The sequence below is a fragment of the Lynx rufus genome, unplaced genomic scaffold, assembly GCF_022079265.1.
Source record: "Lynx rufus isolate CCGP_SWC_20201006 ecotype Redwood Valley unplaced genomic scaffold, mLynRuf1.p SCAF_18, whole genome shotgun sequence".
In the NCBI taxonomy this organism is placed as follows: Eukaryota; Metazoa; Chordata; class Mammalia; order Carnivora; family Felidae; genus Lynx; species Lynx rufus.
Window position 1 is genome coordinate 2,652,242 of NW_025814832.1, and position 26,616 is coordinate 2,678,857.

At 49.1% G+C, this 26,616-nt stretch overlaps 1 protein-coding gene across 7 annotated transcripts in view; it reads right to left on the reverse strand.

Annotated features, from left to right (window-relative positions):
* Positions 1–26,616, reverse strand: part of RPH3AL (rabphilin 3A like (without C2 domains)) — a 146,239-nt gene that overhangs the window by 107,553 nt on the left and 12,070 nt on the right. For 4 of the 7 annotated variants that reach the window (XM_047080650.1, XM_047080651.1, XM_047080649.1 and 1 more), the window contains exon 2: positions 26,241–26,338. The exons of 2 other annotated variants lie outside the window; for them this stretch is intronic. In XM_047080650.1, coding sequence (XP_046936606.1) covers positions 26,241–26,338 — 98 coding nt within the window. Of the gene's footprint in view, positions 1–13,709; positions 13,892–26,240; positions 26,339–26,616 lie in introns of those variants that run through there. One more of the 7 variants, XM_047080654.1, reaches the window with a different exon arrangement.

Sequence of the window (26,616 nt, forward strand, 5' to 3'; positions counted from 1 at the left end):
ATAAAATAAGAATTGGGGCACCTGGGTGGCTCAGTCGGTTGGGCGGCCGACTTCAGCTCAGGTCATGATCTCGCGGTCCGTGGGTTTGAGCCCCGCGTCGGGCTCTGTGCTGACAGCTCAGAGCCTGGAGCCTGTTTCAGATTCTGTGTCCCCCTCTCTCTGACCCTCCCCCGTTCATGCTCTCTCTCTGTCTCAAAAATAAATAAACGTTAAACAAAATTTTTTTTTAAATAAGCATTAAAAAAATTTTTTTTAAAGTTAAATATAGAATTACCACACAACTCAACAGTTCCACTGCTAGGTATATTCCCAAAAGAAGTGAAACAGGTGTCCCCAAAAAACTTGTACACAGATGTTTGTAACAGCACTATCCACAATAGCCAAAAGGTAGAAACAACCCAATGTCCATCAACTAATGAACGATGGTAAAACCATACAGCAGAATGTTATTTGGCTATAAGAAGAAACAAAGTACTAATTCATACAACATGGATGAACCTTGAAAACATAGTGCTAAAAGAAGCCAGCCACAAAAGACTGCATAGATTATTCCGTTTACATGAAATGTCCAGAACAGGCAAATCTATAGACAGAAAGTAGACTAGTGGTTGCCTGGACTTATGGGGAAGAAGGCAGGTAACAGGATATGGGGTTTACCTCTGCAGTGATGCAAATGCTCTAAAACTGGCTGTGATGACAGCTGCCCCATCTGTGAATATACTAAAACCCACTGAATTGTACATTTTTTACAGTTGGCTCCATGCCCAGCGTGGAGCCCAATGTGGGGCTGGAACTCACAATCCTGAGATCAAGACCTGAGCTGAGATCGAGAGTCGGACGCATAACCAGCTGAGCCAACCAGGCAACCCTGAATTCTACATTTTAAGTGGGCGACCCATACGGCATGTAAATTACATCTCAAAAAGCCGTTTAAAAAATCATGGGGCACAGTGAAGAATGAACCTGGGGTCTGAACAAGACAGCCAGGTACACAGTCTCCAGGGGGCAAAGAGCTGGCCACTGACACTTTACCATCAACCCTGATGGTGTAGGGCCAGATTAACTGTAAATCAACCTCAAAACGCGCACACACGTGCACACACACACACACACACACACACACACAACAGATGGTGCATTTGTGATAACACTGCAGGAGAGGGGCAGGGGAGAGAGAGAGAGAGGGAGAGAGACAGAAAGCAATATGGTCAAATGCTAAGAATTACTGGATGTCAAGTGGAGGGAAGATAGGTTTTCTTTGTATTATTTTGTCCAGCTTCTCTGCAGTGGTTGAAAACCTTCACAACAAAAACTTTCATAATGAACTCTCAATGGTTAAAGCTGGAATGATCTGGGCAACAAAATAAATAACAATACCATTGGATTATAACCCATAAAATAAAATAAATAGCTATGAGTCCTTACATAGATAATTGATTAAATAAATAGGGAGAGAGGACAGCTCTTTCTCGCAGAAGAGCTCTAATTAATAAATGCAGAAGGATGGACTCCATGCTGGGCATGCAGCCTACTTAAAAAAAAATTATATATATATATATATATGTATATATATATATATATATATATTTAAATTATATATATATATATTTAAATATATATATATATTTAAGGAAACAGAAGAATCACCATTAAAACATCTCAGTAATAACTGTTACAAGGAAGATCTGTGGATGGATTCCAAAATTCGGAGGCCAAAGCTTGAGGACAAACAGGATAATTGCATCATCCCAAAGTATCTCCCCCAGAGTCTTAGTTGATTACGAAGGAAAAAACCAGTAACTTTACAGGGGAGAAACCAGCAGATACTACCTTAACCAAATGACCAAGACTAATATCACCAGCGATAACACAAAGGGACATGACGTACCTCCTGATACGATGCACTGAGAAAGACCTATCACTTCTGTGAGATTCTTACCAGAATGGATCACCCCAAATGAATCATAAGAAAATACCAGACGAACCCAAACTGAGGGACATTCTCTAAAATAATTGACAGTGATCTTCAAAAATGTGAAGGTCATGAGAGATCAGGAAAAAATTAATCAGAAGTTGTCATGCTGTTACGTAAGCAGGGTAAAAGGGGTACAGGCACTCTCGGAACCATTTTTGCAAATTGCACATGAGTTTAAATGATCTCAAAATAAGAAGCTGTTAGATTTTGCATAATTAAAACACAACTTTGGGGGCGCCTGGCTGGCTCAGTCAGAAGAGCATGTGATTCTTGATCTCGGGATTATGAGTTGAAGCCCCATGTGGGGTGTAGGGATTACTTAAATAAGAAACAACTTTGTATTAAGGCGTCTACTGTTTAGAATCACTTATACCAAGGGATATGCAGGGTGATGTGGCTTCACAGGACAGTGACTTCTGGAGGAACATCCCCTCCCTGCCTGAAGCAGTAGCTGAGGCCCACTCAGGAAAGGGAGGGGCTCAAGATGTGACAGTGGGTCCCCCTGCCCCAGGGAATCTGGGCTGAAGGGAGCAGGAGTTAACCAGAGGGTCTGTCTGCCAGGGTCTGTGCTTATTTCTGAGACAGAGGAGGGCTCCCCAAAAGGAAGACAACAATAGTTAAGAATTTCACAAACGGGGGGGCGCCTGGGTGGCGCAGTCGGTTAAGCGTCCGACTTCAGCCAGGTCACGATCTCGCGGTCTGTGAGTTCGAGCCCCGCGTCGGGCTCTGGGCTGATGGCTCGGAGCCTGGAGCCTGTTTCCGATTCTGTGTCTGCCTCTCTCTCTGCCCCTCCCCTGTTCATGCTCTGTCTCTCTCTGTCCCAAAAATAAATAAACATTGAAAAAAAAAAATTTAAAAAAAAAGAATTTCACAAACGGGGCTTTTTTGATGTCAAGCAGTTTATATGACTTTTATCGTTTGAAACTGTTACTCTTGTATTATCACTATTTTTGTAAGTTTACTTGTTTTGAGAGAGAGGAAGGGGAGAGAGAACGTTCGCACAAGCAGGGAAAGGGCAGAGAACCAAGGGTTCGAACCCATGTACCGTGAGATCATGACCTGAGTCAAAATCAAGAGTCGAATGCCTAATGGACTGAGCCACCCAGGCTCCCCACACTTGTATTATTTCCATACTTTAAGATGACATAGATTCAATTCTGGGTGGCATTTTTATTTTTTTTATTGTTTTTTTTAATGCTTATTTATTTTTGAGAGACACAGAGAGAGACAATACAAGCAGCGAAGAGGCAGAGAGAGAGGGAGACACAGAATCCAAAGCAGACTCCAGGCTCTGAGTTGTCAGCACAGAGCCTGACACAGGGCCTGAACCCACGAACTGCAAGATCATGACCTGAGCTGAAGTTGGCACTTAACCAACTGAGCCACCCAGGTGCCCTCCCAAGGATGGCGTTTTTATTTTTTTTATTTTAATATGAAATTTATTGTCAGATTGGTTTCCATACAACACCCAGTGCTCATCCCATAAGGTGCCCTCCTCAATACCCATCACCCACCCTCCCCTCCCTCCCACCCCCCATCAACCCTCAGTTTGTTCTCAGTTTTTAAGAGTCTCTTATGTTTTGGCTCCCTCCCTCTCTAACCTCTTTTTTTTTCTTCCCCTCCCCCATGGTCTTCTGTTCAGTTTCTCAGGATCCACATAAGAGTGAAAACATATGGGATCTGTCTTTCTCTGTATGGCTTATTTCACTTAGCATCACACTCTCCAGTTCCATCCACGTTGCTACAAAGGGCCATATTTCATTCTTTCTCCTTGCCACATAGTACTCCATTGTGTATATAAACCACAATTTCTTTATCCATTCATCAGTTGATGGACATTTAGGCTCTTTCCACCATTTGGTGATTGTTGAGAGTGCTGCTATAAACACTAGGGTACAAGTGCCCCTGTGCATCAGTACTCCTGTATCCCTTGGGTAAATTCCTAGCAGTGCTATTGCTGGGTCATAGGGTAGGTCTATTTTTAATTTTCTGAGGAACCTCCATACTGTTTTCCAGAGCGGCTGCACCAGTTTGCATTCCCACCAACAGTGCAAGAGGGTTCCCGTTTCTCCACATCCTCGCCAGCATCTGTATTTACCAACAGGCACACGAAAAGATGCTCAACTTCGCTCCTCATCAGGGAAATACAAATCAAACCCACACTCAGATACCACCTCACAACAGTCAGAGTGGCTAAAGGATGGTGTTTTTAAATAACATTCTGATCTATTTAGTAACTTGTTTTTAACTAGTTTTGCTTCAGTGAGTAGGGTCATCCATGGCCCTGAACCTCCCCCATCAGCCTGGTTAATGTAGATCATCTTTTTCTCATTACCACTGTCTATGCTATTAATGTATTCTCCTCATGGAAAATTCACAGTGTGCTCACTGACCCACCGGGCAGAGACGATGCTGACCTGAGTTTCAGAAAAGGGAAACAGAAGGGCAGTAAAATATTAATAATAGAATCTAAGTGGTGGGCATGTAAGTATTCGCCGTAAAACACTTTCACCTTTGCTTTACGCTTTTAATTTTTTCAAAATAAATTATTATTTTTTTTAAAAAAGGAAAAATTGCAAATGAATATTTTGGGCATTCAAACCGTAAACCCAGATTCACAGCCTTGGTGGGAGAAAGCAGACGATGAGCCTTGCCGAAAACTCAGCCCAGGCTGTCTTTCCCTCTCCCCACAGGTGTCTGCAGGGGACAGGGCTGCCTGGAGGAGAGAGAAGCGGCGGAACTTCCTGTCACCGGCAAAGACCCAGGGCCTGTGGAGACAGTCTCCCTGGAAATACATCCAGCTCTCCGGGTTCAAACCAAGTCAGAAAATGGAGCAGCCGCCTCCCTGTTTTTATCAGCTCCAAATGAATTTGGCAATGGATGCCCGGGCTGACCACGTAGGCCCCAACCTGGTCACGTACCCCAGGTGGTTCTGCCGAGGGGCGGCTGAATTCGCCTTTTCTGCCAGGTAATAAAGGGCAGCGGTTACAAGACTGTTCTTTGGATCAGGTGTCTGGGGTTTGCATTCTGCCCTGTGAATTATTAGCTGGGCGTCCTTGGACAGCTTCCTTTATTTCTCCCAGCCTTAGCTGCCTCATCTGTAAAATGAGGAGCTGCCTCCTGGGGCTGTTGAGAAGAATAAATTAGATCAGTGGTTGTGAATCAGGGTGATTTTGTCTCCCAAGGGACATCTGGCGCATTCTGGAGGCATGGGGGGGGGGCGGTTGCCACTGGCCACACCAGGATGCTGCTAAACGTCCTGCAGCACATAGAGAAGCTCCCACCCCCCACATAAATCACCCAGCTGAAAACATCAAAGCGCCCAAGTTTGAGAAAGCCTGATTTCAATGGTGCGGGTCACACATCCAGCACAGGACCTGTAACTCTGTGCACTCTCAGTGCATGATGGTGGCCATCATCACCGTCACTGTACCACCATGACCGCCACCACCATCACCTTCATCATCACGGTCATGGTCCGTATTAGCAGCCCTCCGATTCGTGGTACCCGGGAGTGGGCAGGTAGGGGGCATCAATGAGTGCCGCGGTACCAAACTGAACAGGTCGTCCCTTTGGGTTAAGGACCGCCTGCTTCCAGAATGCACCTTCACGCGCCTAAGCTCCCTGAGAGACCTGCAGCAGTCTGAGGCAGGGAGGGGGAGATGGGAAAGGGGGGGCAGACGGGGAAAAGGGAGAGATGGGGAAAGGGAGGGGGAGACGGGAAAGGAGTGGGAGAAGGGAAAGGGGGGAGACTGGAAAGGATGGGAGACAGGAAAGGGGGGGAGGCAGGGGAAAGGGGGGGAGACGGGGAAGGGGGGAGACAGGGAAGGGGGGAGACTGGAAAGGAGGGGAGACGGTAAAGGGGGGAGACGGGGGAAAAGGGGAGAAGATGGGGGAAAGGAGTGGGAGACAGGAAAGGGTGGGAGATGGGAAAGGGGTGGACACTGGGGAAAGGAGGGGGAGACGGGGAAAGGAGGGGGAGATGGGAAAGGGGGGAGACGGGGGGAAAGTGAGGGAGACGGGGGGAAAGTGGGGGAGACGGGGAAAGGGGGGGGAGACGGGAAAGGAGGTGGTGACAGGAAAGGGCGGGAGATGGGAAGGAAGGGAGACAGGAAAGCGGGGGGACGGGAAAGGGGGGATGGGGAAAGGGAGGGGGAGACGGGGAAAGGGGGGGAGACGGGAAAGAAGGTCGTGACAGGAAAGGGCGGGAGATGGAAAGGGAGGGAGACAGGGGAAAGTGGGGGGACGGGAAAGGGGGGATGGGGAAAGGGAGGGGGAGACGGGAAGGGAGGGGGAGACGGGAAAGGAGGAAGAGACAGGGGAAAGGAGGGGGAGACGGGAAAGGGGGGAGATGGGGGAAAGGGGGGAGACGGGAAAAGAGGGGGAGACGGGAAATGGTGGGAGATGGGAAAGTGGGGGAGACGGGAAAGTGGGGGAGACGGGGGGAAGAGGGGGAGACGGGAAAGGGGGGCGGGGGTGCTCCGGGGAAAGGGTCCGAACCAACGATGAGGATACCGCTGACATCCTCATTTAGCACCGACCTTGTGTGAGTTCTATTCATTTCACACGTATTAATCCAACGCTTCCAATGACCGAGGGAGGTCAGTTCATAACAGAATAATATTATCTCCCCTCCCTATCATGATGGTAACTACTGAACTGTGCTTCCCTGGCGGGAAGGAGCAGTGTTTCACAGAATTTGCCCTCTGCCTGTGCCCAGTCCTGCCACTTGTCTGACCTCTGTACAAAGAACCTCAGAATGTCGATGGTTTCCGAGCTTTCCATGCTGTTTTGTGGGAAATGCCCAAAAAGCATCATTTCTGGGCAGGGCAGAAGTCTCGGGAGAAGAAAGTCTATCTCCTGGGGAAAGAAACCAGCAGGAGGGAAAAGGCCATACTGCTTTCCTGACAGGGCTGTAGGGGCCCATCGGTTGACGCCCTATGACGAGCCAACTCCAATGCCCATGTCTAAAGGAGCCAGGAGCCAGGCAGTTGGGAGCCACTGCCGGGAGGCCTCTGCCAGCCTGGGCACTTTCCCACCTCTCTTGACTTTTCCTTACTGCCATAGCAGGAACTCGCTCAAACAAGATAGAGCTGGGGTTCATCCCCAGAGAAGTCAGAATGAGGCGCAGCGAGGATGTCGACACTTGTAGCCAGGCTTAGAGCAGCAGCTCAGAGGACACGGCCCATAGAAGGAATCTCCAAGAGAAGGTGAGTGGAACAAGTCTGGGGCTTGTAACAAGGCAAGTGAGGGGAGGCCAGGGAAGGGCTGAGATCTGGGAAGTGGGTGTCTGCTAGGGCATGATGTGCCTCCCATATGCTCACACTTCCTAACTCTGGGCTGTAAAGGTAAGTGGGATTCTAGTGGGCTCTGGGGTCTCAAAGACCAGGACACAAGGGAAACATAAAATGTCACACGGGAGAAATGAAAGGTATGCATGTTAATTATCTAGTAGAAGAACTGCCATTTATTGAGGGCTTACTGTGTGTCAAGCTTGGTACCAAGGACTTTAAAGAATCACCTCCTTTATTTTTCACAGCAGGTTTTAACATGCCCATTTTACAGGGGAGAAAACTGAGGTTCATAAAAGCAAACGATTTACCCAAAGTCACACAGTCAGTAAGTGGCAAAGCCCAGGATTTGGACTCTAAGCAAAAGCTCTTCATTTCAAGGGTATCCCAACTGCTTAACACTAGACAGAAGTCTATGTGTTTTGGGGTCAATCACCCCCACTCATACACACAATCTTTCTTCTTGATCCTTTCAGATAAGTCAGAGATGATGAGTGAGATTCCAAATGGGGATCACTATTTTTTCTAAAATAAGAAAACCCAGTTAAAAAATGGGCAAAATACCTGAACAGACGCCTCACCAAAGATACACAAATGGCAAATATTAGCTTAAGATGCTCAACATCATGTCCTTAAGGAATCCCAGATTAAGATAACAATGAGATACCTACATACCTATTGGAATGGCCACAGTCCAGAATACTGACAACACCAAATGCTGACAAGCATGTAGCATGACAAGAACTCTTATTTACTGCAAAACTGTCCAATTGTTTTGGAAGGCTGTATTTTACAAAACTAAATATGCTCTTGCCATCTGATCCAGCAACTATACTCCTTGGTATTTGCCCAAAGAAATGAGAACTTATATCCACACAAAAAATAGCACACTAATGTTTATACCTGTTTTATTCATTACTGCCCAAACTTGGAAGCAACCAAGATGTCCTTCAAGAGGTGAATGGATAAACTGCTGGATGTCCATACAGTGGAATAAAATTCAGCAGTAAAAATGAGCTTAAACCATGAAAAGACATGGGGGAAACTTAAATGTGTACTGCTAAGTGAGAGAAGCCAATCTGAAAGGCTACATGCTGTATGATTCCAACTACATGACATTCTGGAAGAGGCAAAACTATGGAGTCCGTAAAAAGATCAGAGGTCCGAGGGGAGAGAGGAAATGATGAACAGGTAGAACACAGGGAATTTTTGGGGCAGTGAAACTATTATTCTATAGGATACTGTAATGGTGGATATACTGAAATTTGTCATTTACATTTGTTAAAACCTAAGGTCCAACACGGAGAGTGATCCCGAATGTAAACTATGACTTCAGTTAATAGTAAATTCTCCTTTTCCAAAGAAGATATCCAGATGGCCAACAGACGCATGAAAAAATGCTCCACATCACTCATCATCAGGGAAATACAAACCAAAACCACAATGAGATACCACCTCACACCTGTCAGGATGGCTAACACTAACAGTTCAGACAACAACAGATGTTGGCAAGGATGCAGAGAAAGAGGATCTCTTTTGCACCGCTGGTGGGAATGCAAACTGGGGCAGCCACTCTGGAAAACCGTATGGAGGTGCCTCAAAAAACTAAAAATCGAACTACCCTACAACCCAGCAATTGCACTACTAGGCTTTTATCCAAGGGATACAGGTGTGCTGTTTCGAAGGGGCACATGCACCCCAATGTTTACAGCAGCACTATCAACAATAGCCAAAGTATGGAAAGAGCCCAAATGTCCATCGATGGATGAATGGATGAAGAAGATGTGGTGTATATATATATACAATGGAGTATTACTTGGCAATCAAAAAAATGAAATCTTGCCATTTGCAAAACATGGATGGAACTGGAGTATATTAGGCTAAGCGAAATTAGTGAGGGAAAGACAAAAATCCTATGACTTCACTCATATGAGGACTTTAAGATACAAAACAGATGAACGTAGGGGAAGGGAAGCAAAAATAATATAAGAACAAGAAGGGGGACAAGAGATTCTTAAATATAGAGAACACACTGAGGGTTGCTGGATGGGTTGTGGCGGGGGGGGGGCGGGGAGGATGGGTTAAATGTGTGATGGGCATTAAGGAAGAAACTTGCTGGGATGAGCCACTGCGTGTTACATGTAAGGGATGAATCACTGGCATCTACTCCTGAAATCATTATTGCATTTATGCTAACTAGGATGTAATTTAAAAATAATAATAATAATGCTATAACTTGTATAATAAACATTGATAATCATTTGTTTTTTAAAAAAAGTAATGTCTCAATACCAGCTCATCAATTGTCACAAATGTCATCAATGCAAGACGTTAATAATGGGAACCCAGGGGCAGTAAGGGGATGTGTGTGAACCCTCCATGCGGTTTGCTCAATTTTTTTCTGTAAACTTAAAACTGTGTTTACAAAAAGTCAGGGGCCCCTGAGTGACTCAGTCGGTTGAGCATCTGACTCTTGATTTCGGCTCAGGTCAGGATCCCAGGGTTGTAGGATCAAAGTTCTGTGTTGAGCTCTACCCTGAACATGGAGCCTGCTTACGATTCTCCCTCTCCCCCCACTGCCCCTCTCCCCTGCTCTCTTTTTCACTAAAATAAAAATTAAAAACAAATATTTTTTAAAAAGAACCCAATAAATACCATCCTGTTTTTTTAAAAAAAATCAATGCTATTAATGCAATGGAAAAAAATTTTTTTAATTTTCTTCTACAGAGAGAGAGAAAAAAAAAACTATACCCTAATCTTCATCAATGGGAAAGATCTTTCGATACTGCCCCCATGATTAAAATTAAATCTGTAAAACGTATCTGACCCTTCAAATGTTTTGGGGCCAATTAATGATTTGATGTCATCCCCGACTACAACCAAGGAAAGCACATACTGCTCGCGCCTTTATTCCATGAACGTCTTCTCCGTCCCCACAACATGGCCCACATGGGGACACAGCCTATTGCAGAAGGCTGCAAGGTCAACAAACACTAGGCTCCCGATTCTCTTTCTTCATCGCATGTATCACAATTTTAGTGTGTGCATCTATTTCTTTGTTAATCTCCGCAGGGTCCTCGGGGAGAGGGGCCCCCTCTGTTTGGCTCGCTGTGAATACCCCGTGCAGACTGCACGTGAGCAGGATGAATCCTGAGTGAATCAGACAATGACTCTAATAAATGCTGGAACCGTACAAAGAACAGTGAGAGCAAAGAGCAGGCGCAGTTAGGATTTCTCTCTGCGGCAATCCCGGAGGGCCTCAAAGAGAAGAGTCTGGTGGAGAGTGGAAAAGAAAAAGTAGGCGGATACCAGGCAGGCATTCCAGGAAGGGAGTCATCCTGGTAGAACGGCCAGAAAGGAAGAGGCCTCTCTGAACTTGAGAGCTGGGAAGTAATTCAGAGGATAGCAAGTTAAGATCACATTCATTCAGGACCCACAGCTCCCAGGCACCAACTCCGGACGGGTGAGATCCTGGGACCTCCTAGGAGCCCGTGAAAACAGCAGAGTGCACCTTGATTCTCAGGCCTTCACCTAAGTGAGGCTAATGACAGAAGAAAGTGAATACAGATCCCCCACCCCCAACCCCCTGGCATCCAGGGACCGGGAGTGTGGCCAGAAGCAACCGGCCCAAAGGTGAAATATCTCTGATGTCAAATTCCCATGCTGGGCCATATTATTAATTATTTTAAAATTAAAACAGTGTTTCTCCCTCACCTTAAGTGATACTGTCCCCAAAATGTCTTCCAGTAAAATTGATGTTCGGGATTGCATAAACCCTGGGTTTATGTAATAATGGTAGCAGCAGCTGATATCTATTATCAGAACTCACATAACCCTCACTGCAACGCTGTTTTGGGAGCTGTCCGTGCCCACATTTTACAGATGCACCCCAGCACACCACAGGGGGCTGCCCCACACACAGGCAGAGGAGCACAGACAGGGACGTCCTTCTCCCAAGTTACAGATCTCGTCCACAGTCTCATTCCCAGACAACACCAGCATGTGTATGGAATCAGGCTCTGCAGTTAACTGGCTACAGAACTGGGGACTAGCTGTATTTCCCCACGCTCTGTTCCCTCCTTCATACAAAGCAGGGAATAATACTTTCCTCAACAGGTCTTGTCCAGGTTGAACTCTGGTAACAGGGTCAAATTCCAAACACAGTCCCTGGTACATCATAGGTCCTCGAGGGGGAAAACAAAAACTCTTGTTCTTTAAACCAAGCTTGTCTCTGAACTCCTGGTGAACTCCCCTGCACTAGAAGGGAGAAATGGGAGAGTTAAATAAGACAGCGGACCCAGAAGACCGGCCACTGACGAACGAAACCGTCGCCTGGGGCTGTCAGCCAGGCTGCCCAGGGCCAAGCTGTAGGGCAGGAAAATGCCTGCTTCCTTCTCCCGCAGGAACTGGGAACTCTGGCCTGGAGAGGAGCTTCCTTCAGCCGTCCCCACCCATTTCCTCCAGAACATTCCACGCTCAGCCAGAAAACACCAAGAAGAGGCCACTGGGACCAACTGGGAGAGGTGGGCAGAACCCCCCTTCCGGGCCTCTGCGCGTGACCTCTGACCTGCACCTCTGTCGGGCCCCCACTGCCTCCCCACACAGAGACCAAGAGTTGATTCGTCCACCCCAGGCCCGCCACTCTCCAGCTTCTCCAGGCTGCTGGCCAGAGCTGGCGGAAGACAGCCTGGGAAGCTAGACTGCTTGTCCTCAGCCATGGCCCTAGTTTGGCCTCTCATGCTCTCTTTCCTTAGGTCCCTGACTGGTACCTCTAGTCCTGGTACTCACTACAAGTGAGTCTCTTCAATGGCAGTCACGAACCTCTCCCCTCCTCAAGCACCTTCAATGTCTCCCACTCTCCACTGAATAAGTTCAGAGACTGCACCCTGGGATTCACTGTCTTCTCCGATATAATCCAAACCCACACTCCAGTCCCCACAGGACTGATACTGAAATAAATTATACCAGGATTTGCACACGCATTTCTGGATCTGTGATAAGGATTCACCCTATCTGGATCCCAGCTGGACCCTATTCCTCCCCCTCCCCCCACCTGACTCTCTCATGAGCCCTTTCCCTTCCTGGTCTCTGAATCCGTCTAGCACGCTGTTCCCAAACCACAGGCATCCCGTGACACCTGCCATCTCCACATGGTCCCCGCACTATTCTTTACTTAATATTTTCCTTAAAATCAGCTCACTCTTTCACTTAAATTTATTTTCAAAGGAAACTCTGTATCTCCACCATAAACAGAAACACATATCATTTGCCATAAACAGAAGGCAACTTAAGGAAACAGTTATATTCTAACAGACATGAAAATAATAAGCATTAAGTGTTTTAAATGCTCATCGGTATGACATACTTTTTGCATTTTTTTAAATTTTAGAGACAGAGTGAGCGAGAGCAAGTGGAGGAGGGGGCAGTGGGAGAGAGAGAATTTTCCATGTTTATTTTTGAGAGAGAGAGAGAGAGACAGAGAGTGCAAGCAGGGGGAGGGGCAGAGAGGGAGACAAAATCTGAAGCAGACTCCAGCCTCTGAGCTGTCAGCACAGAGCCTAATGCGGGGCTCGAACTCACAGACCATAAGACCATGACCTGAGCTGAAGTTGGATGCTCAGCCCAACCGACTGAGCCACCCAGGCACCCCAGAGAAAGAGAAAATCTTAAGCAGGCTCTGCAATGAGTGTGCCTCAGCCCCCCAGTGCGGGGCTCGATCGACTCTGGGATCATAACCTGAGCCAAAATCAGTAGTTGGACGCTCAACCAACTGAGCCACCAGGCGCTCCCCTATCTATATGACAAACTTGAATATTACTGTTTAATATACTTAAAGTCCTCTCACACCCTAAGAAACACCGCCTTGGCAGTTTATTTTTGCCTCTCGTGGCCCTTGGGTTTTCTGACCCTATCACACAGTTATCTGGGGACTTGTGTTAGGCTTGTCCTGGTTGACCCCAAATGTGAGTACTTCGGGGACACAGATCCTGCCACCTCTCTCCTGGTGGCTACATACAGCATAATGTGCCATAAAAATATTTATCAAACCAAATGTTCCAATTAGTCGGTTGTATTAGCGTGGCCCCATTCTCCACCTGGTCCTTAGCCGCTGCTGCTCAGCTTTCCACCAAAACACACATCCTTTCTGCCTACTGCCCCCAAATTGATCCCTGTACACTGGGTCTCTTGGAGGATGGCACAGACAGTGACCGTCGAGGCAGCACTGGGCAAGGACCCCTGGAGCAGCAGGACCTGGGCAACCCAAACCCGGAAAAGCAAGTCTCCGGTTAACCATTAAGCCATACTCTCCCGGCCCAAACACACACCCTGCCCTGGGAGTCAGCAAGGTTCTGGGAAAACCCCTGCATGAGCTGAGCCCCTGGCTCCAGGAAATACAAGTCGTCTTCCTGTCCCCTCGGAGCCAGAGACCCCAAAACACCTACCAGGAATGGAGGGGGGCTTCGCCGGGCCTGGCCCTGCTGGCGCCCCAGACAGGAGGAGGTCACTCTCCCTCCCACCACGTGTTGTCAGGGGCGACCCTGAGGAAGATCTGAATCACTCAGACTTAAGTCAATAAGTGGCAGCTGCCGGGGAGGCCCCAGCTGCAGCCAAACCAAGGCCTGGATTCTCCCGAGCAGACGGAAGCCTGGACGAGGCCAGCCCACGGCCAGTTTGCTGGTGACCAACTTCCTGGACGACACAGTCTTTTCTAAAATTGAACAGACTCAGGCCACTTCCTGTCAGAGGGAGGCCTCCTTTGGGAATGTTTATGATCTTTTTGGTACTACTTTTGCAGTCTGGTCACTTTTATGAATTTCAAGGATTTTTTGTCGTTGTTAAAAAAGGGTACATTTCATGGAAAGGTATCCAAAATGTTCATTCTAGACAGTGGTCATGCATGAGACATGAGCACCTCATAACTTTGGGTGTGGTTCCCCAGGAAGAAGGCAAAGTGAGGAACAGAGAACTTAACCAACACTGTAAATGGAATGGCCTCCCAAATGTAGCTTGAGGAGGACAAGGATAACGGAGAGAGTCCCTGTGTAGCCGGGGACCGTTACGCACCGACGCCTGGCCAGAGCGAGAGAAGGAAGATGACGAGGATCTCCTTTTTGACCTTTTCATAGTGCAAACAAGCTAATGACAGAAAAAAATGTGGTGGTGGGAAGAAAAACACCACAGCTAGCAGCCTATCGCTCATGGGGAGCAAAGGCAGATGCCACTAAAAGGGATGGATGGCCACAATCACGAGGAGGTTCTCAAACAGGGTTCCAAGGAGCCCTGGGGTGTCACGTACCCCTTCAGGGCCGGGGATGTAGGATGGGGGGGCGGAATATAGAGTATGCGCTCCAACCCAACCCAGAGCAACATGGCTCTTGGCCCGCTTCATAGATTGATTGGACTTTCGGGGAGGGTTTCATTTCAAGAAAAGAACAGCTGGGGCGCCTGGGTGGCTCGGCTGGTTGAGCGTCTGACTGGGGCTCAGGTCATGATCTTGTGTTTGTGGGTTCGAGCCCCGCGTCGGGCTCTGTGCTAATGGCTCAGAGCCTGGAGCCTGCTTCGGATTCTGTGTTTCCCTCTCTCTCTGTCCCTCCCCTGCTCATGCTCTGTCTCTCTCTCTCAAAATAAAATAAAGTGTAAAAAAAAAAAAAAAGAAAAAAAAGAACAGAACAGCTGACAATGTTGAAAAAGGCTGATGTGTGACACTGGTGGTATCAAACAGGAGAAGGTGACATAAGTTGTCTCTGAGTTTGCGGGAAGCAGCTGCCACATAGCCAGGTGTGCCGGGAACCAGCTGGTCCCACACCCGGAGTGTGGGCTCGGAGCTCAGGAAAAACAAAGGACAGGAGCCTTCTTTGCGGGTCCAGCCTGGCCGCTTTGCCCCTCCCCTGGCCGAACCACAGGCTGGAAAGTGTAGGTGACACCAAAATCAAGCCATGCCCAGAGGGGAGTCAAGATGCAGAAAGGAGATTCGAGCCTCAACAGGCACAGGGTCAAACGTGGAGCCAGATTTGTGAGTCCTGCGACCAGAATTCCAGGACCGGAGGCCAAAGGGCCACGAGGAGTGGTGTCCGTTACTGCAGCCGATCTTGGGCAAAGACCTGGGACAATGCAGTGGCCAGAGGCTGGTTTCCGCACGCTCCTAGCAGCTTGCTGCAGGCACAAGGCTGGCTTGGATGAACCAGACCCGAGGATGCGAAGAGGCCTGAGTGGGCATATTCCCCCCAAAGACAACAGGCACGTTATCGCGGTGCTACGCAGATGTGCCCTTGACTCCAGACAGCCGCGTGCCCGTGTGCAAAGGCAGAGGCTGGCCTGAGCAGACGTGTTGTTTGCCCAGCATTCCTGTCTTTGAGAATGAGTCCTCCTCCAGGCCAGGGAAATCATGCCCAGTCCTTCTCCTGATGGTGATGGCGGGGGACGTAACAGGGGATAGGACACAGCCCCTCCTTCCCCTTCCTCAGGGCGAATGTGACTGGGGCCGACCGATTAGAATACCCCCTCCCCCCTGGGCACAGTGACTGGCTCAGGACTGAGCGTATGACCCAGCCCCAGCCATTCCGGGTCCTCCGCCAGGGTTCTCACTAGAGTTACTAAGAAACATACTCTTGCCCTGTGCGAGTAAGCTGTGAGGACAGTGTTGGCTTGGGATGGCGGGTGGCCATCTCACCACCACTTGGAAACAGCCTGAGAATGAAACCAAGCCGAGCTGAGAAATGGACACAGATAACCTAAACGGCATCGTCAGTCACTGGATCCGGCCATACCTGAGTCACTATTTTGATTCCCAGGCTGCCAGGTCCACAGAGTCTCCTCTTTGCTTCAGGTAGTTTAAGCTGGGTCTTTGTTGGCTGTAATGAAGAGCCCTGAGTAAGGCACCTCTCCAGGAATGGGAAGGAACGGAAACACATACGCTAACTTGAGTGAACTTGGCATGTCAGCTGAAACTCCCTGGAAACGAGCTTCCTGCTCCAGGGCTCAACTGCCCCCGTGGAGGTCCGTGCCAGCAGCGGAGACGCCAGGGTGGTGGCTGCTCCCCTTTGAAGTGCCCCGTGATCATTCCCAGGTCTGCTTGGGTTCCTCTGCAGCGTCCCCATGCCCAGAGGGAGCCCCTCCAAGGTGGGCTTCTTCCACGACCCCTGAATGGTATGGCAGCCTCCCTGCTGTCACCACGAGTGACCTTTTCCCCCGGCATCCACACAGACCGCTACGGGAGGCTCACCGCCGTTCGTGCCCCGGGATACGTGAAGCTGGCCCAGGTCATCCCAGACCCCGGTTCATCTGCCAGGCTCCACGTCTGGGCTCAGGCTCCGCCACTAACCACCCCAGGTCTGCCGGTCTTCGGGACCAGTACCACCAGAGGGAACGTGGCAAGGAAGCCTTGCATGCCGACTCAAGAACCTTCCACACGAACACGTGGGGAGTGTGAGCAGCCTCCGGCATCTCTGAATCCAGCATCATCCTGTCACATGGGAATCACAAGCAGAAAGGCCCATTGGCTGCATCCTCTCACGCTCCAGTCCCAACCTCACCGGACGTTTGGATGTGAAAGTAGGTACCAAATTGTTCAGTGAGTCCGTATATGAGATTCGCAAGACGGAGGCCAAAAGGGATGAACTGAATGACTCATACATGAAAGACAGTAATTTGATAGATGATATACACAGGAAATAAAAGTTCCCTATGTAAGTGACTAAAAAAAAAACACCTAAAAAAGCTGAAGAGGGGGGAAATTAGGAAAATAAATCTGTTTCTGGAAAGTAAGAGCAATTAAAAAAAGCCGTGTTCAAGAAAACGTGCTACAAATACGATCAATACATATTCTATTTTAAACTGGAAAAGTGTCGTGCAGTGACCCAGCTGGACAAAGCCCATCTGGAGAGCCAGGCCAGGCCAGCAGGGGGTGGCAGGCATGGCCGGGGCTCAGAGGAGGTCCTGGGCCCCCCAACGTGCCAGAGGGTGGCCCCCCAGGGTTGACAGGCACAGGGAGGCAGGATGTAAACCGAGACTGAAGAGTGAAGGCTGTTAGGTCCCCCCAGGGACTGCCTTCACCACTCCTGGGGCCGACTTGGCTAATTTCCCCAGCTTTCCTCCCACCTGCCCTGCCTGCCTCAGGTCCCTCCCACCCCATCCCTGCTCCAACCACAAATCTGCCGCCACCCCCTCAGGAAGCCCGTGGGCACAGCCCCAGCAGCTGGCTCCCCGTCTCCCCGCCACTGCCCTAACAGCACTGCCCCAAAGTAATTCTGGCCCCTTCTCGCCTCCAGCTCTGCCTCTCTGCCTTGGCTCTGGCTGCCCCCAGGGCCCCAGATGTCCCTCCCTGCATCCTTGCAGACACAGTGAATGGTGCGACACGACACCGAGCCCTCCTTGATCTTCCTGAGCCTCTGGAAGCAGACTCTCCTCCCCTGAGGTCCCTTAGCTCCTCACCATCCCCTCCCTTCAGAGCTGAGGACCTGCCCCCTGATGTTGGTATTCGTCCTCGTCTTTACTTCCACCAGACAGTCCGCATCTGCTTTGTCTTGTGCCCTCTTTGTTCTTTCTTCCAGTCATTCCACAATTATGGACCGAGCGCCTTCTACGTGCCACACCTGTGCTGGCACTGGGGCCGAACAAGACAGACACCAGAACTCAAGGGCAACAAGGCCACCAAACAAGTCAACACAAACGAATGGATCAGTCCAAGCTGTGATGGGGCCATGAGAGAAAGGTGCAGAGTGGCCAGTGTGTGAGCTCTGAACTAGAGGAGAAGTCAAGGAAGGCGTCTCTGAGGAAGTGACCGGCACCGGAGGGGAGAGGACAGTAGGTCAGGCACACTTTCTAGGCAGATAATAATAGGTATTTGCTAAATGTCTGAGGAACACATGAGTGACCGTAGTGAGTCACTCACTGTAGTGAGTCAGAAATTCCTAGTGTGCCCCTGTGTCCTTCCAGACACATTTGTCCCCTCTTATCACCCTGACGGGTCACTCCAGCTGGCACCGAGCAACTCTATCTCCGACGACAGACACACAGGACAGGTCCGCCTGTGTCACACCTGCAGAAGTGCTTGTCAAGACAACGTGGCTCTCTACTCAGAGTCCCCTCCTGACTCCCGACACTGCCATCACCCCCCGTGTGGTCATGGCAAGTGGGTTTCATCTGGCACGTCGACTCCAGATCTCTGGTAATGGCTGCCCGGAGCACATGCTAGAAGGATGGAAAAGGGCCATGACTGACTAGTGACGTCCGCCACGGGAGCAGGAGCAGACAGCGACGGCAATGGCACCCGCATCCCGTATTTTCTTTGCCACCCGGGGTCCCGTAGATGACCACCCAGGCAAGAAATTTCCTTCAGATCTAATGGCCTGGAAAAGCACTTGGCATCTTGTATCCTTTTCCTTATAGATCACATGAAGCATGCAAATAATATTATTTTCCTGCTTTGACTGCTCATTAGTTCAGAGAGAAGTTTGTGGTTCGATGTAGCAAACTGTGTACAGGTCTATGGCCTGAGTATGTAGTCCGACTCTCTTCCCGGTTTTGACCTTCTAGTGAATCTGCATTTTTCCTGATCTTATTTTTATGGGTTTGTATTTAATTACATACACATATACACAAATGTGTGTGTATAAATAAAACATCCACATATAGGTCGGGCATATAGTATCTCCTTTATGCTTTTATTATAAATACCTATCTCTGTATTTCTTTTATATTCAAGATGTATAGAGAAAGCTCTAGTCTTGTGGGCATCTTGATTCCTTTATGGAACAAGATGGAGGCATAAGTGGAGAGATGGGTAGACGGCACACAGGAAAAGCCAGGAAGGATGAAATAGAGTCTTTGCCTAAAAGGACTCAGGACACCACCGTGCCCCGCCGTGAACACGGGCCGGGATCAGAGATGAGAAGCCCGGCTCTGTGTCCGAGCTCTGACCGGCAGTGACTGTACAGGAGAACTACTCACACCCCCACCCCCACCCCGGGCAACCAGAGGTTTTACCAACTACTAAATGCACATAAGACAATCTGCCCCACTTGCTTCGCTTGGTTGTAACAGAAAGTAGATGGAAGGTTCGTGACTGCTAATCAGCGGTAAGCCCCCAGCTTATGCCGCCGACATCATTATCAGCACTGAAAACAACATTCTGGGCAACCAGCACCCAGCCGTAAGTGAGAAAACGCCACGCCGCATGGCTTCCTCTAAATGCCGCAGGAATTCAAAGAGAAAGGCGCCTCAGAGCCTCCATCTGCATGCAGTGTCCTTCCTCGTTCCCCCCCCCCCCCCCAGATGTCTCAGAGCAGTGCCTGCCTGAAGGACTTCAACTCCCTGCTTCTCACAGCAAGAGAAAAAGCGCCATCAAGATGGGTCACACTCCTTGGGGCTGGAAATGGCGGCGGCCGCCTCCCCCTGGCTGGAAGGGCCAGGGGCTCCAGGCCGCCGCGCATCAGGGAAAGAGCAGGAGCAGAGGCTGGAAACCGTGGGTGGGTCGGAGCGAGGTCGACAGAGGCCAACCCTCACACACGTCTCTGCCGACTGCACAGGCGTTTCCTGTCCCTTCCCGTCCCCAATCAGAGGCCCATTTATGCCACAATCACCAGGGTTTCAGGACACCTGAATCAGGGCCACTCATTTCAAACAGCAGGTGAAAGTGAGACAATGAAAATAACTCCGGTCCTTTTCAACCAGTTTGTCAGCAGGGCATGGGTTAGGACTTTCTTTTCTGGGGGAACTGACAGAATTCTCAAAGGTGGTAAGACTAATTCCAAATTCTAGAATGTTCTTTTCTGGGGGAACTGACAGAATTCTCAAAGGTGGTAAGACTAATTCCAAATTCTAGAATGTTCTTTTCTGGGGGAACTGACAGAATTCTCAAAGGTGGTAAGACTAATTCCAAATTCTAGAATGTTCCCTGCCCAGTCAAGAGCTGAAAGTGAAGGCCAAAAGAGGAGAGGAGGCAGGCAGTCAGGGGGCTGTGTCTGCAAACCAGTTCAAGTGACAAAAGGTCTCATGTAGTTTTATCCCTGGAGGGGCAGACCAGTCCTAGGCAGTGAATTATCCAAGGCGGGGGTGGGGACATCCTGTCATAAGATAACCTGGCATCCCATCCAATGTCCCTTCTCCTCCCTGGCCTTCCCATAGCTGCCCAGCTGCCTTTAGAGGGACTGCAGAAGCCCAATGTTTACACGGTGACCAGCCCCCTGGACCCAGCTGACCCCCCAGGGGTGCACCCAGCCCAAGCTGGCATGTTGAGGTCCTTCCTCTTGACAATCTGAGAAATGGGCTAAGAGACTCAAGTCTCAACTTAGCTGTTCTCTGGAACAATAAGATGTAAACCTAGGAGCTAATGGAGGGGCCATTTTCCACTTGTAGAGACACCCAGGAAAGAGAAGGGTGGTGTGCAGTGAGGAAAGCGAGAGATGACCTAGCGGCTAGCGCAAACACGAGTCAGAGAAGGGGCTCTTGCATTTGTCTCTGGTCCGTGTGCTTGATTCAGACCTTCCAGGGGCCTGTGCTTCAGTGAGATACTCCAGTGCCCTGGCAAAAATTCCCGTTTTTGTTCAATGTCTACTGTTTGCAACCAGCTAGCCCTAGTCAGCCTGATTAATATGAGGCCCATTCCCTACCACGCTCCCATTACACAAGGAGATCTCAGCCGCTCTCTGGGTTGATTAAGAATACCCGGGGCAGGGCACCTGGGTGGCTCAGTCGGTTAAGCATCCAACTCTTGATTTCGGCTCAGGTCATGACCTCACAGTTCAAATAAGATAGAGCGTGGAGCCTGCCTGGGATTCTCTCTCCTCTCTCTCTGCCCCTCCCTCCGTCTCTCTCTCTCTCTCTCTCTCTCTCTCTTAAAAATAAATAAACATTTAAAAAAAAATCGGGGCACCTGTGTGGCTCAGTCAGTTAAGTGTTGGACTTCGGCTCAGGTCACGATCCCATGGTTGGTGGGTTTAAGCCCCATGTCGGGCTCTATGCTGACAGCTCAGAGCCTGGAGCTTGCTTCAGATTCTATGTCTCCCTCTCTCTCTGCCCCTCCTCTGTTCTCTCTCAAAAATAAATAAACATTAAAAAATTAAAAAAAAAAAAACAAAACCAGCCAGGGGGATTCAAATCAGTGACCAAGGGAGAGGTTTCTGTGCCAGAAGGACCCAGGTCTGGCTCCATCTAGCCAGGGGACCCTGAACAATAACCTCCCTGAAATGCAGGCTCCTCCCAACTGGGCTACCGTAGATGCCTCCCCAGACCTACTGCTGACCCTCTCCAATCTGTTGTCACTGTGCAGCCCTGAAATGGAACTCCCTGTGCAAATCTGCCAGTGGCTTCCTACTGCTCTGATAAAACCCAAATCTTCCTCACTAACCCACCCCAGATCAGCAAGCACTCCCCATTCCCCCCCCCCCCCTCCCCCCAGCCCCCAGGGACCACTAATTCCCTTCTTTCTCTGTGGCTCTGCATACTCTAAACATTTCATATAAATGGCACCACATAATAGGTGGCCTTTTCTATTCTTTCATTTTTCTGTGCTCTAATCTTTATGATTTCTTTCCTTCTGCTTGCTTTGGATTGAGTTTCCTCTTCTTTTTCTAGTTTCTTAAGGTAGAAGGTTATTAATTTGAGGTCTTTCTTCTTTATTAATACAGGCATTTGTAACTACTAATTTCCTCCTAAGCACTGCTTCAGCTGCATCCTGTTAAGTTTGGGTATGTTGCATTTTCCTTTTCATACATCTTGAAGTATTTTCAAAATTCTCCTGTGACTTCCTCTTTGACGCATCGGTTATTTAGGAGTGTTTGCTTTCCACATATTTGTGAATTTCCCCAATTCCCTTTTGTTACTGATTTCTAATTTCATTCCACTGTAGTCAGAGAACATACTTTGTAGGATTTCGATCCCTTGAAATTTAATGAGGCTTGTTTCATGACCCAGCATATGGTCTCTCCTGGAGCACACTTTACCCGCACCTGAGAAGAATGTGTATTCTGCTGTTGACGGGTGCAGCACCGTGTGGACGTCTGTGAGGTCTGCCTGGTTTCCAGTGTTTTTAAGTCTCGTGTTTCCTTGCTGATTCTGCCTGCCCCGTCCATCTATCACTGAAGGTGGAACCTTGGAGTCTCCAGTGATTACTGTCGAATTGTCTAGCTCTCCTCTCGTTTCGGTTAGTTTCTGCTTCATGGATTTGGGGGGTCTGTTGTTAGGTGCGTACATGTTTATGATTATTATGTTTTCCTGATTGATCAACCCCTTATTCACTACAAAATGTCCTTGTTTGCCTCTAGTAACTTTTTTTGTCTGAACTATTTTGCCTGCTGTCAGCAGAGCCACTTCAGCTCTTAGTTACTGCTTGCGTGGCATATCTTTTTCTACTCCTCTACTTTCCACTTATGTGTATCTTTGAATCTAAAGTGTGTCTCTTGTACACAGCATAGAGCTGGGTTTTTTTTTAATTCTGGTAAAATCTCTTTTTACTGGAGTATTTACTCCACCTGCATTTAACATATTTACTGATAAGATTTATGCCGTTTTGCTATTTTCCTTTTCTTTTTTTTTTAATGTTTATTTATTTTTGAGAGACACATAGAGACAGAGAACGAGCTGGGGAGGAGAAGAGAGAGGGGGAGATACAGAATCTGAAGCAGGCTCCAGGCTCCGAGCTGTCAACACAGAGCCCGACACGGGGCTTGAACCCATGAGCCGAGAGATCATGACCTGAGCTGAAGTCAGACGCTTAACTGACTGAGCCACCCAGGTGCCCTACTATTTGTTTTCTATATGTCATAGTCTTTTTACTCCTACATTCTTGCATTAATGCCTTATAGGGACGTTCCAGCATGGCATTTTAATTCTCTTTTATTACATATTTTTTAGTTATTTTCTTAGCGATTGTCCTGGAGATTACAATTGACATTTTAACTTAAAATGGCTCAGTTCTAATTAATGCCAGATTAATTTCAACATACACAAAAACTTCATTATAATATAGCTGTTTCCTCTCCTTTGTGCTGTTATTGTCATACAAGTTACATCTCTGTATGTTATTACCCTGCCAACACCGTTTTGTGACCATTGCTTTATGCAGATGGAAGGAAGGAGTTACAAACAAAATCTATTTATAGCTTTAAAGGTGCTCCTGATCTCTTCCTGTGGACTTCGGTTCCTGTCTAGGGGCCTTTCATTTCAGCCTGAAGAACTCCCTCTAGCATTTCTTGTAGGGCAGGGCTGATAGCAACAAATTCAGTTTCTATTTATCTGGGATGTCTTAATTTCTCTTTCATTTCTGAAGGATAGATCTTTTTCTGGATATAGAATTCTTAGTTGATGGTCTTTTCTTTCCACACTTTGACCGTCATCCCACTGCCTCCTGGTTTCCATGGCTTCTGATGAGAAGTCAGCAGTTAATCTTATTAAGGATCCTCTGGCTAATTAAGTTTTCCCCTTCATTTCTAAGCTCAACCATCTCTTCCTCTCTGGATGAGGTCAGGCCCTTTTATACCTACCCTCCTGTGCTCTTTACTTCTCCTTTGTAGTGATGATTACAGCTGTAATTAAATAATCCAGGACAGAAGTAGCTCTTTTGTGTGTGTTTCCACCACTAGAATATAATTCCACAAGACAAGAACCAGGCCTGCTTTGTTCACCACTCTATCCCCAGGGGCAGCACAGTGAGTGGCACACTATAGTCTTTCAAAAAAAAAAAAAATTTCCTGAGCAAATGAGTGAAATTCATCCCCAAGTAGGCTGAATTATTGGTGTCAATTCTTCACTCCCGGCGATAGGATGAGATAGCCACACTCCGCCATGGCCTGATGGCGGGCAGCGTACTTCCCCGCCCCTTGGCTGGGGATTGACCACGTGGCTTGGGATTGGCCAACGGGATGTCAGCGGATATGATGTGAGCAAAGGCTTGAAATGCGCTAGTGCAACTGAGCCTGCTCTCTTGCCTTCCTGCCTGTCACCGGGACACGAACGTGCCCTTGGTGGCCACTGGTCCAAGTGGGGTGAGAGACACACGGAACACGCCTAAACCCAACTCACAGCCTGAAGCCAGTAAGTCCCACTGAGAGCAGCTTAGGTCAGCCAAACCTCACCCAACCCGCAGATACGTGAGGAGGAATTAACACTTACTGCCATATGCTGGTGGGTTTTGGGGTGGTTTGTTATGCAGCAACATTGTGGCAATAGATGACTGAGACATATGTCTTGGCAAGTCTGAAGAGCACAAGGAAATCCTGGGGAAGCTCTTCCATCCAGTCCTTCATATGGCCCACCATCGGGTCTAAGCTGATTCTATGGCAGATCCACAGCCTTCCTCCAGACTTACAGAATGAACTGCCCAGAATTCTACCATCCCACAACTGGGATAATCACCTCTCGGAGCAGCCTCCCAGGGCAGCCCGGAGTGGCTGAGGCGCCTGGAGCAGTGCCGGGCACACAGCAATGCTTGATGAGAGTTAGTCTTTTCCTCCTCCACCCACTGTCCCACCAACCCCCAAGAGGCCTGACAGTGCCTCTCCACAGCCAGAAGAATCTGGTTTTTCTCTCTGCAGTGGGGCTACGGAGGGGGGTGCACCCTAACCTGTCCCAGGGACTGGTCCTTCTTGCTGCCTCAACCAATCCCCCCGACTCAGGTACAGAGGAGAGGGCGGGGCACAGGCAGGCGGGGCACACCTCCTTACACTGTGACTCTGATTCCACGTATGATCTCAAATTATATTTATTTACTCAAGATGCATAACTGCCTCTTTCAAGGAGGGCTTGAGGCAGCTTGAGGGCTAAATGCAATAACAAATAAACAAGTCAGGGATCAAAGAGAACAGAAGCCAGGCAGAGAGCAGAAAGAGGAGACAGATGCCACCTGAAATCTGATGATTAACCTGAACCACACATCTGACTCAGCCTTGCAGCCGCAGAAACAGGGCGAGCATATGGGTCACGGGATTCGAGATAAAATCAAAGCAGCAGCTCTCAGTGTGAGCATGAACCTCCCCCTGCAGGCAGCACCGAGGCCTAGACACACCCGTGAGGCCAAATCAGGGAGGCGTCAATACTACCGATCGTGACAAGCACTGTCCATGTGCCAAGCACTGTCCTACGTGCTCGCGCAACACTTCTCATTTAGTCCTCGTCGCAAGGCGGAGACTCTCGTTACTCCCATTTTACAGGTGAGGAAACTGAGGTTCACAGAGGCAAAGCAACGTTTCAAGGCGTTGAGACGTTCGAGGCGAGAGAGCATTGGAGGCAGGATGAAACCTGCAAGCCTCAACCCAGAGCCCAAGCCCTTCACCAGGAAGCGATCCCCTTCTGCTCTGCTCAGGTTGGCCCCACCCACATCCTCCAGACGCTGAGCACTTCTGGCTCTGGGCCAGCTACAGGCGCCCCTCTTCTCTACTGAGGCCTCATCCTCTACACTTCGCTGGCCCAGCCTGTGTGTCAGGACCCCATGAGCGCCTGGTGAGCCTCCTGCAGAGAACCTGCCTGGATTCCCACCTGCCGCCTTACCTTCTTATCCCCACGAAACCTGCATTCCCAGCACTCACGCCCCCTTGCCACCTAGCCCTCCTTCGAGTGCAGCTCCTTCCAGGCTGCCTCAATGTGCTGTCCATCCCACGCGCCTCCCCCACTTCCAACCGTAATGCTCTGAATCCACGTTCTCCATCTGTTAGCAGGGCTCACCATAGACAGTGAAGCACGGTGAACCTGCTCTAGGGCAATGGGCCCTGGAGTGCAAACCTGCAGCCCCTGACTGGCTGCTTGGCCCATGCTCTGGACAGGTCTGCACAAAGTGAGGTTCGGGCCCAGCTGAGGTCCAGCTGGTCCCTTGGCCTGTCCTGTCTGCTCTGACCTCAGAGGGTGACCTGGATGCAAAGTGTCAATTCAGCGAAGGCAATTTAGATTCCACACAGGGCCTTCTTACTCCCAAGTCCCCTCCTTTGCCAAGTTATCCCCCGTCGCCCTGTCGAGGGTGACCCCGTTCATCGTACGACCCAGACCTGAAGATGGGCTTGTGGAAAGTCTGAGGCCATCCCGGCCTGTGACGCGCTTGTGTGCCACGAGAGGAGGCTGCTTATCGGAGGTGCTCCTCTTCCACCTGTTTGAAAATCATCGCAGTAAACTGAGCACACGAACACAAGACACTTCACGTCCATTTGTTAGAAACTGCTGTCATCAATCACGTACACTGAAGGCCTGCTCTGTGTGATGCCCTCGTAGGACGCTCGGCTTGCAAAAAGGTCTTTGGCAAACACACCATGCCCACAACCACCTGCAGCTCTGGCCGAGCAAGATACTCAAAGTGGGGCGCCTGGGTGGCTCAGCCGGTTGAGCGTCCGACTTCGACTCAGTTGATGATCTTGCAGTTTGTAGGTT